Source organism: Chanodichthys erythropterus, chromosome 22, assembly GCF_024489055.1.
Source record: "Chanodichthys erythropterus isolate Z2021 chromosome 22, ASM2448905v1, whole genome shotgun sequence".
NCBI lineage: Eukaryota > Metazoa > Chordata > Actinopteri > Cypriniformes > Xenocyprididae > Chanodichthys > Chanodichthys erythropterus.
In genome coordinates this window covers 34,133,404-34,151,457 of record NC_090242.1, presented here as the reverse complement: position 1 = coordinate 34,151,457, position 18,054 = coordinate 34,133,404, and the positions used below count along the sequence as shown (strand labels likewise).

At 38.3% G+C, this 18,054-nt stretch overlaps 2 protein-coding genes across 6 annotated transcripts; both read right to left on the bottom strand.

Annotated features, from left to right (window-relative positions):
• Window positions 1-531: 531 nt before the first annotated feature.
• On the bottom strand, window positions 532-6,507 carry LOC137012393 (gastrula zinc finger protein XlCGF52.1-like). Of its 5 annotated transcripts, none has more exons than XM_067375573.1 (2): window positions 6,371-6,507; window positions 532-2,340 (listed from the first exon to the last, which is right to left on the bottom strand). In XM_067375573.1, exon 2 carries the CDS (start codon window positions 2,333-2,335, stop codon window positions 1,565-1,567), a length of 771 nt encoding a protein of 256 aa, XP_067231674.1. In that variant the 5' UTR covers window positions 2,336-2,340; window positions 6,371-6,507; the 3' UTR covers window positions 532-1,564. The 5 variants fall into 5 exon arrangements, with proteins under 5 accessions (XP_067231674.1, XP_067231672.1, XP_067231673.1 ...); XM_067375571.1 differs by lacking the exon at window positions 6,371-6,507 and adding an exon at window positions 3,032-3,469; XM_067375572.1 differs by lacking the exon at window positions 6,371-6,507 and adding an exon at window positions 3,056-3,469.
• si:ch211-241b2.4 (C2H2-type zinc finger protein) lies at window positions 2,312-8,411 on the bottom strand. Its single transcript, XM_067375575.1, has 3 exons — window positions 8,263-8,411; window positions 6,371-7,165; window positions 2,312-2,340 (listed from the first exon to the last, which is right to left on the bottom strand). Exons 1-2 carry the CDS (start codon window positions 8,336-8,338, stop codon window positions 6,444-6,446), a joined length of 798 nt encoding a protein of 265 aa, XP_067231676.1. The 5' UTR covers window positions 8,339-8,411; the 3' UTR covers window positions 2,312-2,340; window positions 6,371-6,443.
• Between the last annotated feature and the right edge of the window lie 9,643 nt (window positions 8,412-18,054).

Genomic DNA, 18,054 nt, shown 5'->3' with positions numbered 1-18,054 from the left:
CTTATAGTACATTTTAACCCATAGTGTAGTACAAGTGTAAACTAAATATATTTTGAAATACAGAGATACTTTAAGTACAGTATAGAAGTGTACTTTTTTTCACCTGGGGTCCGACGTTTTTGGCGAGGCTGCCCCGGTAAAATTCGCATTCCAGGGACTATTACGTTATTGTGGGTCGATTCAACCCGCGGACATGAAAAACATCCCGCGGAAATTCCGCGGACTTGGCAACACTGCTCTGATTGGCCAATGCGTTGAGAGCAACAAACATATCTGTGATTGGCTACACTTCTCACCGCTGCAAAAACACGCTGAAAGTAGGAACACGTACTTTCTCCAGAGTGCAAACTCAAAAATGCAATAGAGTTTGACAAATCTGTTTCACTAGTAATATTATATTATTACAGTATCATCTGTGGGTGTTCTTGCTTTCAGAGTGCTTATACTTAAATTTGACTACTTTGTGATATTTTTAAAAAATTTTTTAACAAAAAATACTTGTGATGAAACATTAATTTGCGGACCGCCGGTTGAAGATTTATTACACCTGTATATGAAGGTATGTTATTTCAGAGAATACACTGAATGTTGGCACTTTTAAAAATGTATTTGTCACATCACAAGATCATTGAAATTAAAAATGCAAGCAAAAAAGATTTTAAAACAGTGAGCAGTCAACACCTAAAATAAACACTTCGAAGGCAATGCATGAAATGCATGAATTTACCATGCATACAAATTCAGGGTTTTTGGTTTAAAGCATAAGTACATTTAAATGAATGCATTTGGCAGATGTTTTAATTCAAAGTAACTTACATTGCACCTTGAATTTGTATGCACAAGTCTACACAATATTACATACTTTAGATGTTAATTCACAAGTCTGGAAAAGGGTTGTGTCCATATTTACATCTGTAAATGACAGAAAAATGAACATGAACAGCAACATCTTGCATTCATTTTCACATGCTGTGAGAAGAAACGGGTTTAAGTGCAAAAGACGTCACATTAAGACTACAGATCTCAATGCATCAGCATTTCAGCATACAGACTTACAAAATTAATCTTTTAACAGGTTAGTTTACCCAAAAATGAAAATTCTGTCATTAATTACTCACCCTCATGTTGTTCCACATGTGTAAGACCTTCATTCATCTTCAGAACACAAATTAAGATATTTTTGATGAAATCCGATGGTTCAGTGAGGCCTGCATTGCCAGCAAGAAAATTAAGTTTCAAATGCCCAGAAAGCTACTAAAGACTAAACACTGCTTCATGAAGCTTCAAAGCTTTACGAATCTTTTGTTTCGAATCAGTAGTTCAGAGCGTGTATCAAACTATCAAAGTCACGTGAACCATTGAAATTTCAAAACGTTTAGAAACAATATCTTAATTTTTTAGTTTCAAAGGTCTTACATGTGTGGAATGACATGAAGGTGATTAATGACAGAATTTTCATTTCTGGGTGAACTAACCCTTTAAAGATGGAGATGCTATAGCCTGAAGTTGCTTTCGATTGACAAATGGGATGAAAAGCATTCACAGTAACTTTAAAGTGAAGGACCTAAGCATGAACTTTGCTCAGTGACAACTTTGGGCAACGCTTTCGCAAATGAGTCAGTAGTTTACTCGAGTGTGTGAAGCTCCTCTCACATGAAGCGCACTGGTATGGCTTCTCTCCCGTGTGCAATCTCTCATGCGCTCTCAGGTGTCCAGACTGAATGAAACCCTTTCCACAATGCGAGCACGTGTAAGGCTTCTCTCCAGTATGAATCCTTTGGTGTCGTCTCAAGGAGTCGGCCGTATTAAAAGAATTTCCGCACTCAGAGCACTTGTGAGGTCTTCCACCGATATGCATCTTCTGGTGCTCGTTGAAATACTCCAGCTGTGAAAAACTCTTCCCGCAAAAAGAACATAAGTGAGGCTTCACGTTTGCGTGCATCTTCAGGTGTCTTTTCAGTAGTTTGGCCAAAATAAACTTCTTATCGCACTGATCACAGCTGAACGAGCTCACTCCAGAGTGACGGCGCAGATGGTTTTTGAGGATGTTTGTTGACGTGAAACTGCGTCCACACTGAGAGCATGTGAAGGGTCTTTCTCCAGAGTGAACTCGCAGGTGTCTGTTAAGGTTTGCTTTTTGCGTGAAGCTCTTTCCACACTGAATGCATGTGAATGGTCTCTCTCCGGTGTGGATTCGTATGTGTTTATTAAGGTCTCCTTTATGCGGGAAGCTCTTTCCGCACTGCGGGCAGATGAAATAATTTTTGCCTCCTGATTTGTCTCCAGTTGTGAAGTGATGCTGATGGTGTTTCTCCTCCAACTCATTGTGTTCCATAAGGTCTAAAATGAAGATACAAAATTGTTAAAAATCCATTTAAGAGGAACAATTGTGAAATGTAAACAATTAACTAAAGATTTACCAATTCAAAGTTAAATTTAGTAGCAGGAAGGCCATTAAAATTAATTTTTATTTTATATTTTTAATCATTATTCACAAAAACTCTAGAAACTGTCAAATAATAATAATAATGTATACAATTCTTCTTATTATTAATTATTAATATTAGCAATAAAAAATATAGCACAATAATATTTAATGGCAGGAAAGCACTGAAATGTTTAATTTTATGTTACATTTTTGATATTATGTAAGTATATAATATATAATTTAATAGTACAAAATGTATTTATTTACAAAACAACCTGGAAAAACTGTCAAATTATATAATACCATTATATACAATTCTTATTATTAATTATTAATATTAGCTGTCAAAATTATATAATAATAAAATGTATAATAATATTTAATGGTATGAAGGCCATTAAAATATTTAATTTTACGTTATATTATCATTAATATATTATTATTATTATTAATATTTGGGTTTAAATAATATAGGCTAACAGAATAACAATGTTAGATAATAATAATAATTTTATATTATACAAATAATGTTATATTATACTGCTGAATAATAAGAATTATAAAATATTTATGTTTGACAGTTTCAAGAATTTCTGTACCTACAGCCAATAAATCTGTTTTTGTGACCTTAATATTCCTCAGCAGCCATTGATGAAGAATAAATAATAGACACCAACATGTTTGCTCCTCAGATTCTTCTTTTTTAATTCTGAAGGGTTCTGAACCGCTCATGTTTTCATTCTCCTCTTTAATAAACTCCATCTTTCCAGCAGTATGTCGCGCAGAACTCAGCTGAAGTTAATTCCTCATGTTTGAAGGCGTCTTCCTCACATGTAAGAAGGATGTGAATGTTCTCCAGCAGTCTGTCTTAAACGCGCCATAAAAGCCCCTGCTATGCTTCTCCTCATCCACACTTTGTTGACATGCTGTCGGAAATGAGTCCGCCGTGGAACTCGCAAACGGAATTCACAACGCGACGTGTTTGAAAAGATTCTAAAGAGCATATCTATCTATGCTAAAGACTGTTTACGTTCGACGCCGAAGATTCGAAGCCATAAGCACGTGATCTATGACGTTCGACGCTTTTGTCAGCTGAAAACCACGCGATTGTTTCAGAACTAGGCTTCCACTGGCACTGATGGTAAACATAAAATAGAAATATAAACTAAAAAAGATCTGCTGCATTTTGTTTTTAAATAGTTTATTTGTAAATGGGTTGAGTTATAGGGCTGTTTTTAAAATAGTGCCATTTGTACACAGTTCACCAAAAAATGAAAATTCTGTCATTTATTACTCACCTTCATGCCGTTCCACACCCGTAAAACCTTCGTTAATCTTTGGAGCACAAATTAAGATTTTAGTTGAAATCCGATGGCTCCGTGAGGCCTTCATAGGGATCAATGACATTTCCTCTCTCAAGATATATGTACTAAAAACATATTTAAATCAGTTCATGAGAGTGGTTCAATATTAATATTATAAAGCGATGAGAATATTTTTGGTGTGCCAAAAATAAATAAATAATGACTTTTAAAGTGATGGCCGATTTTCAAAACACTGCTTCAGGAAGCATCAGAGCACAATGAATCAGTGTATCGAATCTGCTGTTCGGAGTGCCAAAGCCACGTGATTTCAGCAGTTTGACACGCGATCTGAATCATGATTCGATACACTGATTCATTTATGCTCTGATGCTTCATGAAGCAGTGTTTTGAAATCGGCCATCACTAAATAAGTCGTTATTTTGTTTTTTGGGCGCACCAAAAATATTCTCATCGCTTTATAATATTAATATTGAACCATTGTACTCACATGAACCAATTTAAATATGTTTTTAGTACCTTTATAGATCTTGAGAGAGGAAATGTTATTGCTGGCTATGCAGGCCTCACAGAGCCATTGGATTTCAACTAAAATATCTTAATTTGTGTTCCAAAGATTAACAAAGGTCTTACGGGTGTGGAACGACATGAGGGTGAGTAATTAATGACAGAATTTTCATTTTTGGGTGAACTAACCCTTTAAATATTACAGAGCTGCAAATCAGAAACTAATATTAACCATAAATGGCAAATATCACAACACAACAAAATTATTCACAGTCAATATTTTTGTACTTTGTGCAAAGAAATGTGTTGCAATAACATAAAACATAAAAAAATATATTGATGAAGCTGTAAGAATACTTATTTTATGATCACAAAGTATTTTAGGAGATGTCACTCCTTTACATATGATGTCATAAACGGCATTATTTTTAGTCAGCATGAAATGGAAGTTGCGACTGTCTTTTCTTCCCTATTGTGACCATAGACTGTAAAAAAAAAATATGGAAATAGTGTCCGTGACGTCACCCGTAGGTTTCCGAAGAGCATTTTTGAAACCTAAAGACGGCCGTTGCCATCTTGGCAGTGCATCACCGCGCGTTACTCCCAGATAACAGAAAATGGGCAAAGAGGAGGAATGTGAGTGGAGCTCAGGTGACGTGACGGTAGCAGACAAACGGCTAGTGGTTACAGCAGCGGCGATCCACCTAGCACTCAAGTGGCCGCGCCCTGACTTATGCAGAACTTTAAGGCTTAATATAATTTAAATGGATGAATTATAAAAAAAATCACCGCCCTCACAGTTGTCAAGAAGGGCAAAATTAGCTATATAGACCAAAACCACAATTTGTACCAGCCTGTAAACGTGTCTTTCTGCTGTAAAGTTGGGCATTTTAACATGGGACTCAATGAGATTCTGCTCTCTTTTGGAGCCTGTCCCTAGCGGCCAGTCGATGAATTGCAGTTTAAGTCACTTCTGTATTGGCTTCAAGAGAAACGGAGGGAGGTTGCCTTGATTGTGATGTATTTCCGAGTAAAACAGCTTTGAAGACAACAGAAAATGTACATTTTTGCCTATGGGGAACTGATTGGATGGTCGTGGTTTGCTATTGAGTGCCTCAGGGATGACGTGTTTTTGTAGGCAAAACCCAGAAGCGGGTTAGCATTTTAGGACTTCCGGTTCCATTGCCCTAAAGTCTATGGGTTTTTTGAATGGATTTTTGCTAAATCTCCTGAAATAAGGTCTGTGGTTAACAAAGCCTCTAAATATTTTCACATTTTAATCTATGACATAAAACACACCAGTTATAACCAGCTTGTGATTTTTTTAACTTTTACTGTGTCTTAAAATCGGCGGTTGCTAACAAATTGCTAAAATGGACTACTTACTTTGGCGGGGACTTTAGATGTCATCATGACAAACAGGACATTTGGACAGTATTTTTCATGAAAAAGTGGATAAGTATTCATACACGGCACATATCATAATCAGTGAGCATGTTTATAAATAAAGTTGTTTTCTAAATAAAGTTTGAGGAAGCTTTGTGGTGATGTTGATCATGGTGTCTGTAGTCCGTTTATAGCATACTGTTAGCCTTTTATATCTGACCACTTTATTTAGGCTTCAAAATGTATAAATGTTGTGTTAACTTGTAAACATTATCTTGATAGACAAAACGTGTAAGTGTCATAACCCTTTGTTAAACACAGAGCTTATTTTTAGCGATTTTACAAAAGTCTATAGGAAAAATGCATAGGCTTTTGATCGAGGGAACCCGTGCGCCGCTAACTTACGGGTTGGCCTACAAAAACACGTCATCCCTGAGGTACTCTATTGGTGGATTTCATGTGATTGACAGGTTGGCCTCATCATCAGAGAAGAGAAGTTGCTGCAAGAGGGGAAGTTAAATATATATAAAAAATAATGATGTGCATGGATAAATCATTTATAATAAATACTGCAATATTCCTTAAAAATAAGAATAGTCAATTATGATTTCATGGTGACTATAAAATGAGGAAATGATGCATGTAATGTTGCTTTGTGCTTTTTCCTCTGTAGGCAATATCAATTCCTTTATAGGAATGCTGAAATGACCAAACTGATCTCATTTACTTATTGATATGATGATATATTTTTATCCATGCTGTAATAATAGAGAATAGTGATTTGCACAGATCTCTCTGCATCACTTTTCATCATCTTCCTTGATCTGATAAGTGTCCGGACAATGTTTTTTCATATGAGCCGGCAGATTCCTCGATGTGCTGAAACTCCTCCCACAAAGCGAGCAGTAGTACGGCTTCTCTCCCGTATGAACTCTCTCGTGTTGTTTCAGGTGTCCCGACTGAGTGAAACCCTTGCCGCAGTCGGAGCACTTGTACGGTTTCTCTCCGGTGTGAATCCTCCGGTGTCGCTTCAAGGTGTCGGCTGAATGGAAGGCGGTCCCGCACTCGAAGCACATGTGAGGTTTCGTACCGCTGTGTGTTTTCTGATGCTTTTTCAAACAGTCTAGCTGAGAAAAACTCTTTCCACAAAGAGAACACGAGTAAGGCTTCAAATCTGAATGGATTATCATGTGTCTTTTTAGGTGCGATGGCAAAATAAATGTCTTTCCACACTGATCACACTTAAACGATCTGACTCCAGAGTGAGAGCGCAGATGCTTTTTGAGTCCGTCTGCTAATGTGAAACTCTTTCCACACTCAGGACATGTGAAGGGCTTCTCTCCAGTGTGGATCCGTTCGTGTCTAATGAAGTCTCCTTTACGTGTGAATCTCTTTCCACAGTGAGGGCAGAGGAAACATGTTTTGGCTCTTGTTCTCTGTTCGGTCTGTGAGCGGCTTGAAGATTTTTCTCCAGTTAAGAAATGATTAGGTAAAACCTCCAATTCAATGACTTCCAACAGATCTGAAATGACATGTTAAACATATTAAAGAGTCACAATTAAATTAAAAAGGGAAAATGTGATTTAAAACATTATCCAGACATTTCACAACCAAGATGATGAAAACTGATGCATTGAGATCTGAAAAAAAGACTTTATTGCACTGAAGATATTATTATTGTATGCATGCATAAACATAGAGATCAAGCCAATATCTATCTAATAGTAACTTATATTAAGTTAATTCTAGCTCTAGTTATATTTTAAAGGATTAGTTCACTTTCAAATTAAAATTTCCTGATAATTTACTCACCCCCATGTCATCCAAGATGTTAAGGTCAAAATTACAGTTTACAGCAATCCCAGACGAAAAATAAGGGTCTTATCTAGAGAAACCATCACTCATTTTCTAAAAAAATTAACAATTTTATACGTTTTAACCATCAATGCTTATAAATCTTGAACTAGCTCTCTTCTTCTTCTCTACTTGAATTCCAGCAGTTTAGACACTGCTAAGCGTATTACTGCCCTCCACAGGTCAAAGTTTGAACTGAATTGTCATTTATACTTGCACAAGCATATTGTATATGACAATTAGTTCAAACTTTGACCTGTGGAGGGCAGTAATACACTTAGCAGTGTCTAAACTGCTGGAATTCAAATAGAGAAGAAGAAGAGAGCATTTATGGTTAAAACGTATATAAGTTTTGTATTTTTTTATAAAATGAGTGATGGTTTTTCTAGATAAGACCTTTATTCTTTGTCTGGGAATAAGACAAGGAATAAGCCATTTTTGACCTTCAACCGTTTGGGCTCCAGTGAAGTCCACTATATGGAGAATAATCCTGGAATGTTTTCATCAAAAACCTTAATTTGTTTTCAACTGAAGACAGAAAGACATGAACATCTTGGATGACATGGAGGTGAGTAAATTATAAGGAAATTTTAATTTGAAAGTGAACTAATCCTTTAATGTTAAATATCAAGCATTATTATTATTTATATGCATTATGTCATATTTATATTTATCTACCACCACCAAATCTGCTGAAATGCATGAAGGTTTGTGACCTGAATGTTCTGCAACAATCATCAGTGAGGAATCAATACAGACACCAACCTGTTTGTTGCTCAGGATCATCTTTCTTCATTCTGCAGGCTTCTGAATCACTCATGCTCTCATTCTCCTCTAGCATGGCATGTAGAAGTCAGTTGTTTCTCCTTGAATAATTGAAGATGGGAACATTCCCCAACATTTTCAACTGTTGTTTACTAGCGTCACTCTTCCTCTTCGTTGTCTTCTGCTGTATTGACGGTGCATTCCGCCATCTAACGGGCTAGAATGTGAAGTGGGCTTTCATTGTAGTGGTAGCCCTCTTTAAATCACTTTTTGAATGTGTATTGATGTTTTGGTAATATTCTAAGCAAAGCAATCATTATAATGAAGCACTTTAAAAATTGCATTTGTTTTTTTGAAACTGTAATGCGCGAGCTTGTGTGTTAAACATTCATTTATATAAAACAATTTAGGCTATGTGAGAGATCTGATTAAAGAGAATCGGAACTTTAGGGATGTTGGTGCCACTCTCAACCACGAGATGGCAGTAGCGCTACAGCGCACTTTATTTTCACTTTCAACTTCATTCCATTTCACTTATTGTTACTTTGGTGAAGCGTCAAAGCAGCTTTGGAAAATGAAAATTAAAACTGGAAACTAAAAATCACAGAAGAGGTGTAGCTTATATTCAAGTCCCTATGTGTATGATTTTTTTATTATTTATTTATTTATTATTATTATTATTATTTTTTTTTTAGGATAAACTAAATTAGCATCACACCACTGACCCATGTATGTTCTTTGTGTAGATTTGTGCGCCTATGATTTTAACTGAAAAAAAAAAAAAAAAAGTTTCTTCTGAATCTAGGGAAATCTTGTGCGGGAATCGAGCACGTGCTGACTTGTTTGTTTATTCACTTCCTTCTCTGACTCTGTTAATGATTAGCTCACAGTGAAGGGAGGAAGATAATACCTTTTGTACCAATTCCTGCATCCCTCAGGAGAGAGGGAGGAAGTCAATCATTTTTGCTTTTACCGAGAAAGGCATGCAATGGATTCCAAAAGTCAAGAAAGCTTTTATTCTGCAGTCTTACAATATGTTTGCAACAAATTATATTACTATGCATTTATCCTGTTTTTGCATGTTTTAACGACAGCAGCATTCAAGCCGACTAACACAATGACCTCAATGTATAAAATTATTAAACAGAACATGAGAGAATTTAATAGAACTACATGACAATAAATAGAATGAAGTGTTTCCTCAAATATTTTTCCTAAAGGTCACCAGGAAGTGAAAAGAAAAGAGGAGGGAGAAACTATACAAGGAACAGTTTTTTTTTTTTTTTTTTCTGGCAGCAGCACTATTATGAAGGCTGTTATGAAAGATCACATTCATGTTAGTGTTTGGTCAGTTTCCTTGTTCCTTGTTCACTTAAATGTTTATCAGCAGCTGCTGTATTATAAAGCTCATATTTGACTTTGTGATTGTTTGACAAGGGCTGAACATCCTTCTCATAAACAGGACATTAATCTTCCTCACAAAGAGAATGTGTTTATGATCCTTTTAGCGAACACGTGGGAACACTTCCTCTCTCTAGCATGACTAGGCACATATATATATATATGTATATATGTAAATACATTTATATTATATATATATATATATATATATATGTGCCTCATGCTAGAGATATTAAATTTGTCAAATTTAAAATATATTTCATTTAACCCTTTACATGCTAAAATATATTAGTAAATATACTTCAGGAGACAAGAAAATGCATTTCCAATCTGGGATTTACCCAAAATGTATTCTTTAAAAATATATTTGGGACAATATAAATGTATTTACATATATACATATATATATATATATATATATATATATATATATATATATATATATATATGAGGAATATAAAGGCATAACATGAGCAACATTATTCACGTCACGGGAACATCCCAGCTGAAGATAATGAGGAAATTAATTACGCTCCCTTTGCCAAGTGCATTCCAAACTGCTGCATACGATCACTTAGAGATGATCACTTACATTTGGAATTTGCCTCGTGAATTCATGTATATGCATACCGTTACACCCCTACTTCACAGTACCGTATCTTTGGAGGAAGGATTCTTCACGTGTCTTGGAGACACGGCCACAGTTCTTCTGGATTTAGTTTGTCTCCGTTTCATCAGTTTCTTCATGTAGGCACAGACAGACTCAGTGATGGTGAGATCAGATCTCGTTGTGGAGCACCGGCTGTTGTCAGACTCCTTGTGCATTCAAAAATCTCACTGGATTATTACAATTAATGGCAAAATGAATGTTTGGAAATGTAAACTGATGTTTCCTACTGACACACTAGAAAAAGATATAAATAACTGGCTTAAAACCATGTTTGGGGAGGTGAAAATACTGCCATGCCTAAGACTTTTATATATATATAAATAATATTAATAATAATATATGTATATTTATGTCCATATTAGAGATATATTTTTGACCTATATTTTGACCTTTTTGTATTTTTTTTTAAATATATGTTTAAAAAATATCTGCTTGTGTTTGTGCTGCATTGTTGCACACAGTTGCTGCCTATTTAGTGTGTTCCACATTGACCACTTAGTTCTCATTGCTTGTGCAGGTAGTTGCATTTGTAGCCATGATGGTACAGAGCATGGATCATTGTTCAGTTAGCGTCAGTGATCTAATCATGCTTTGTGCCTTTATTCTGCATGCTGAAATGCTTCACTTTTTACACTGCATTACTGTAGAAGCCTGTCCTGAAAATAATGCATGGAAACACAAGCGCACTTCAAGTGTTTCTTTAGCTTGTGTGAAGAAAATTACGAAAAACAATGTTTTTATTGCACATAATTTCCAATCAAGCTGTCAAATAATGCAAGAAGTGTGAAAATTTTATTAAATCATGTATATGGAGTGTATAATCCAAAAATGTTCAATGACTTTCAGAAAAAATGACTCTTTATTTAATGCATGAATATCCACTGTTGGAAACTGGCAGTGGACTAATTAAACTAGTGCCAACTAGTTTCAGTGTAAAAAGATTTTCTAAAAGCCCACATGGCTAAAGTGTTCATTTTTGAAACAACAATGTTTTTTTAATTCCCCCTGCAGAACGTGTCTGTGGTTTATCATGTCCAGCAGTGGTTAATAGAGGTCATGATCGAGTGGTTTGGAAAGCACCGTTCAGTCCAGTCTTATCATAAACAGCCCTGAAGTTACATGTGTTGTCCACTGAGCACTTTTAACACACACACATGGACATTAGCCAACAGAAGCAGCTGGTTTACAAAAATCTAATGCTTTCAATATGGGGAAATCAGCATCTGTCCTGATATAAGAATTCATGGACAACACTGGATTACAAAATGACTGAAATATTAGATATTGTAACACAGAATTACAGTATTTATAGACAAAAGCAGGCACCCAGAAGGAGGAACGAATTTCAAGTTAAATCTGATTATAGATTACAGTGACACATTGACGGTAGAAACCAAACCAAATCTAAATTAAAGTGTAGATGTGAGGAGATAAGAAAGAAGTAATAGAGTGAAGAAACAGACATAGCATTCTTATCTGCAAATTTATCATCAACAATGACTCATTTCACATTAAATATGAAAGTGAAAGCATTGAACTTCAACACATCTATGAACTTTATACACGGAGCTCAGTTCATTTGTTATCTGAGCATCTAAACACATTCTCTATGCACACGGTTTGATTATTTAAAGGACTAACAGCTACATTTTACAAATTAATTTGCTACCAGAAAGTTTAGCTAGTTATTTCTGGATTTAAATTAAATAAGTGCAGAACCAAACTAAAGACATTGTTTTGGAGACTAATGCAAGATCTGGAGTCACTCCTGAATACTGTACACACACAATTTAATTTAATATGATTGTCAAACCCAAAACCTTCCATGCAGAAAATCTTATTTCACAATATGGGTAATTTTATTTCATGATAAATTATATATAGATCATGATAGTTATCTTTGCTTTAAACATGGTTTGCAGGGAATGCAGCATTTGCAGGATGCAGCCTCTGAATTAGGATGCAGTTTATATGTGCAAGTGATGGTTGCATGTAAACAACTTTAATGCTGAAATTTTCATTCAGTTAAGGGAGTTTAAGGGAGTTTTATCCATCCAGATCCTTTGCATACATGAGGTTTTAGGATAGCATAGCTTGAATCAGAAAGAACATTTGTTCCTTTTTTGTTGGTCTTGTTTTTTTAAGTCTCATTGAAGTAGGAATCAGGAAATAACAGTGGTTAGGAGCCATGGGGAATCCCTCTATGCCCACACACTTCTGTCTTTCCTGATCTAGTTTGGTTGCATTGCACTGTTTGTCGAGTAGCCTGAAATGTGCTTTAAGTGGTAACATCTAAGCCAAAGTATTATTTAATATGACTAATAAACCTGATTACATTAGGTTACACCTTTTAGGGTCAGATCGGGTAGATATTACAGTAAAAAGATCTTTTAAAACTATTTCAATTATTCTGTGTATGAGATGTTACATTCACACCATTGTAGCAAATAAATCCAAAGGGGAAATATTAATAATTATTCATAGCTCATTATAATTATTAATTACAACTAATTAAGAATATTTGAATCAGTTAATCAGATTAACTTGATGTAGCTATGTTAAAATTAATCAAGAATCAGATCATCCTGTGAACACTCAGTATTAATTCTAAGAGAAGGGTATTTTTCATGGCCACAGAAAAACAATTCTTTCTTAGCATTTACAGTGCTCAGAGCTGGTAATAACATCTGACCATTTAAGAGACAATCTATTGCAGACAGAGAGTCAGAACCAAATATGTATTGTGCACAAGTTTTATTAACTAAATCACGAACACAAGTCACACATACATGGGGAAAATGAGGAATGAGAGTGAGACCGGAATCGGGAAACATGAGGAGCTATGGGGAAAAGTCAAAACCCTGGAAAGAATCATCAGTATTCATTACAAAGCTCCTTTGTTAACAAAGGAGGTTCACAACTTTAACTAACTAGCAGCAATTTAATATATCATACGATACTTACATTAGGCCTCTGCCTTTTTGAAGAGCGTCTGGATACTCTGTTGCCATAGGATGTCCTGAGAATTCAGTCCAATGGTGCTTAAGGTGCAATCAATGTCTTCTGTGTTGAATGAAGAACCGATCACAAACTTGCATGGTTAGTTTGAATCTTAGTGTGAAAGAGTCCTTTTCTTTCCTAGTTAAGCACATGGCTGGGCCTGAAGAGGCTGCCCAGCAGGTAGGATTTCCGAGCGGCAAAATTCCTCCTATGGGAGCTTTTATGACTGATCATGATTAAACTGGGCCGTCAAGTCAAGTCAAGTCAAGTCAAGTCAAATCACTTTATTTATATAGCGCTTTTTACAATGCAGATTGTGTCAAAGCAGCTTTACATTGATAACTGATACATAATTTTTGCTGCACTGTTGATCAGAAGCACTGTTGAATAAATGTCAAGAATACTGTTGAATATCAAATATCAAGTCAAATGTCAAGTGTCCCCAAATAAGCAAGGCAAAGGCGACAGCGGCAAGGAACCCAAACTCCATTAGGTGACATCAGGTGGCAAACAAGTGGAAAATAGGTGTTAAAATGGAGAAAAAAAACAGGCTTAGTCGGGGGGCCAGTTCTCCTCTGGTGAACAGTGCTTTGTTATGATTCAGGTTGCTATCATAAGTCTGATAGGATCGCTCCATGTGGATTTGTTTCCCTTTATACTCCAATTAATGCAAACAAAACACTACATCCAATGAGGAAGTCATTTACCAAAAAATATGCTATGAAATGAGCATTAATTTAATAGGAGACACGGTATACCAAGGGTTATCTAAACTAATAGTTCACTCATAAAATGTGCGTAAAGCAACATGCAGTGCAAGAGCCCTTTACAAGACAGTTATAATCATACACACATTGTTCTGGGATGCATGTTCATTTATAGATCAGTTCATGTATAAATGAATGCAGGAGAGTCTGTTTCTACAGGCTTTGTGCCTTCCCTGTAACTTGACTCATGAAAAATTTTGTGTGCAGATGTCTGCATAGTCCGGGGTCATAAAAAAAACATGGCAGCCAGTTCTATTACCTTAGGGGTTGGGCAGACACCTTGGCTTGCATTCAGTGAGGGTGTTAAGAATATTTGTTAAATAAAACAAATATTTGGGTGTGATTTATCTCAGTCATTACACCATCTTGGTTGACGATGACCTTTACCATGATCTGTCCTTTGTGTTTTTGAGTTCAAGATAATATAACCATTATTATTATTATCTTGCAATGGACAGAGAATTGCTGCAAATATAAAACGAATGTACTTATTTAACACTTGATGCATCAGACTGATGGCAGAATGTCTGGACTCTATCGCAGCTCTGGACTCTACCCCCACCCAGAGGCAACCAATCACAGTTCGTTTTGTTCAGCATCATGCTTGGGGGCATGAAAATGTAAAGTTGATGTTCCTACAATAACAGACCGGCATGCAATTCATTCGAGAACATCATGCAAGTTTACTGCAACAATGGCAGACTTCACAAACTTTTGAAAATCTAGTGTTTAATTGATTTTGATAAGAGCTCATTGTCACAGTTGTAAACATGACGGCTTTCTTCTTCCATAAGGGGGTTTGTCATCACAATGGATTTGCTTCCAGGTGGATCGTAGAAGAACGTGTCACACACATCTCCCGGTAATCCTGGAGAATTCAACCAGATGATGAAGTGTTTCCGATGTTGTGTGTCTGAAGTATATTCACTTTCTACACGTACGAAAGGGTCAGCGTACAGTGCGCGTGACTTTCATCATCAGAAGAGTACACACCTACTGTACGCACACCGCCAGATTTTTGTAGCTTGTAAGTGCAGATCACACATGCACATTTAATTTTTTTTTGCAGTGCCCTGCCCTGGGTGCGTCAATTCACAAGGTACTCAGAGAAAAACTGCATAAACAGAACAGACCGCATGCAAGCTACAGCGCCAATGGAGGCCTACATAGATGAGATATTGTGTGAAATGGTTAGAAAGTACCCTCATTTGTACAACTCTAGCATGAAAGAATACAAAGATATTGTAACTCGTGATGAGAGATTGCTCAAAACTGTGCATGCGTCGAATGCCTGCGTACACATACGAGTCAAGTGAAGAATACTTTTTCAAGCTTGTGCATTCAACTGTGCACATATACTAGTGTACGCATAAAAAAACAAAGTATACCTTCAGCCAACGGTCCATGAGCGTGATGTCTGAGGCTGAGACTATTAATATATATGCATATTAGGGGTGTAGCGGTACATGTATTCATCCCAAACCATACGGTACGGGCATCACAGTTTGGTACATGCAGTCACACGACAAATACAGTCAGTCACAGGCGATCACACTCCAATCCAGAAGGGGGTGCATGTGGTAATGCAACAATGTTTGCTACCAGTAAAAATTGTTTACATGCAACCTCTCAACCAATTGTGTAAAGATATCAATAAAACAGCTTGAAAATAATATCTCGCATAGCATTACTGTCACAGACACGCCAGGCTCCACCTCACCACAGTACCCACGCACCCAATCACCAGCATACTAATCACCGCCACCTGCATCTCATTCACTCTGCAATCACCAGCACTTCAAAACCACCACACTCACACACACTCACTGTCCGGTCTCGTTTGCAATACCTTGTGTTTATGCTTACCTTAAGGACTCCCCTTCAACATACTTACCTGCTCCAGCGATCTCCTTCATCTCCTTCGTCTCCTGGTCCCTTCGTGTGCTTACCCTTCTGTGTGTGTGAGTGTCTCCAACGTCTCCCTCCATCTCACTTCAGCTCCTGGATCATCAACCATACAAGGACAGTATTACTCTCCATTCATCTCTCAAGAACCGGATAACTGCCATTTCCACTCTGTGTTCTCATATTGTTCCAATAAACTCACCTGGATTGCTTTTATCTCTGCCTCCGTGTCTATATCATAACAGAAGACCGGACCATAACAACTAACGGCATGAGTACAAACGATCCATTCCAGGAACTCGTGGACGTGCTACGTCGAGCACTCACACCACAGCCCTCAACATCGTCATCCCACAACACGGCTGTCTCCGCACCCACCAGCACCACTCCTTCACCTGCATTCACCGCCAGTCCCATGGCCAAACCGGCGCCCTACTCTGGATCGGCGGAGGAATGCAGCGGATTTCTTCTCCAATGTGAGCTGGTCCTGGAGATGCAGCCGCACCTCTACACCACAGACACGGCTAAAATAGCGTTCATTATTTCACAACTGCAAGGGAAGGCTCTGCAATGGGCAGATTCGTTATGGACCCAGAAAGGCCCAGTCGTCCAATCCTATTCGGCGTTCGTCTTCCACTTCCGGGAAGTTTTCGGGAAACCTCTGACTGATTCCTCGACTGGTGAGAAACTTTATAATCTAAAGCAAAGAAACCTATCTGTTAACGAATATGCCTTGCAGTTTCGAACGCTAGCCGCCACCAGCGGATGGAACGAGCAAGCCCTCATCACCACTTTCCGTCAGGGGCTGGAACCCTCCGTGCGGCTGCATCTCGCTGCATACGAGGACTCCATGGGATTAGAACGCTTCATCCAACTCGCCATCCGCGTGGGGTCCCGTATGCAGTCGTGCATTCAAGAACACCAGGGCCAGTCATCCACCACCAACCTCCTCCGTCGGTCCGAACCCGTCAGCTCCCCAGAACCAGCCAACGAACCCATGCAAATTGATCACTCTCGTCTCACCCCAAACGAAAGACAAAGAAGGCTGGCCCTGAATCTCTGTCTCTATTGCGGAACAATGGGGCATAATCTCTCCACATGCCCAATTCGTCCTCCTCGACCCGTGGTGAGTGCAATATCTCCCTCCATTCAGAAAATGAAACCACTCACTACAACTGTAACCCTTACTGCTGCTAACATCTCTGTTCCAGTGGTGGCGCTCCTTGATTCAGGGTCAGCCGGAAACTTCATCTCAGGCACCCTCTGTAGACAACTCAACCTTAAGATCTCTCCTTCACCGACGAGCTATCAAATCCACTCCATCACGGGCAAACCCCTAAGCCGCAGACACATCCGTCACTGTGTGGGTCCACTTCAACTCAGCATCGGTATCCTGCACACTGAACACATCCATTTGCTGGTTCTGGAGGAATCCACCGCTGACGTGGTTCTAGGGCGCCCGTGGCTGGAACAACACAACCCCAACATCTCCTGGCGCACGGGCGAAGTCCTGAAGTGGGGCGATCACTGCTTCCCAGACTGCTTCCCAGCGCTTCCTGTTCCAAAACCTCCACTCTCCAAGTCTCTTCTCGTGAATGCCACGTCCATCGAGAGCCCTGTTGAGAAGCGCTCCGTGGATGTTCCCCCTGACTACGCCCCCTTCAGCGACGTCTTCTGCCCGCAACGCGCCTCCAAGCTTCCTCCACACCGGCCATGGGACTGCGCCATCGATCTGCTGCCGGGTGAACCAGTGCCCAGGGGACGCATATACCCCCTGTCCATACCGGAGGAGAAGGCCATGGAGGAATACATCAAGGAGGCACTCGAACAAGGGTTACATCCGCCCGTCTACTTCCCCTGCTGCTTCAAGCTTCTTCTTCGTGGCAAAGAAGGACGGAGGCTTGAGGCCCTGCATCGATTACCGTGCACTCAACAAGATCACCATCAAGTTCCGCTATCCACTTCCCCTCGTCCCAGCGGCCCTGGAACATCTCCGCGGTGCCACTGTGTTCACCAAGTTGGACCTCCGCAGCGCGTATAACCTCATCC

Excerpts from the sequence above, each read along its gene's own strand:
- LOC137012393 (XM_067375570.1), bottom strand. The coding sequence starts at position 3,190 with ATGGAGTTTATTAAAGAGGAGAATGAAAACATGAGCGGTTCAGAACCC. Across the intron at positions 2,341-3,105 it reads AGAATCTGAGGAGCAAACAT|ACCTTATGGAACACAATGAG; the intron begins GTTGGTGTCTAT and ends TCTTCATTTTAG.
- si:ch211-241b2.4 (XM_067375575.1), bottom strand. The coding sequence starts at position 8,338 with ATGCTAGAGGAGAATGAGAGCATGAGTGATTCAGAAGCCTGCAGAATG. Across the intron at positions 7,166-8,262 it reads TGATCCTGAGCAACAAACAG|ATCTGTTGGAAGTCATTGAA; the intron begins GTTGGTGTCTGT and ends ATGTCATTTCAG.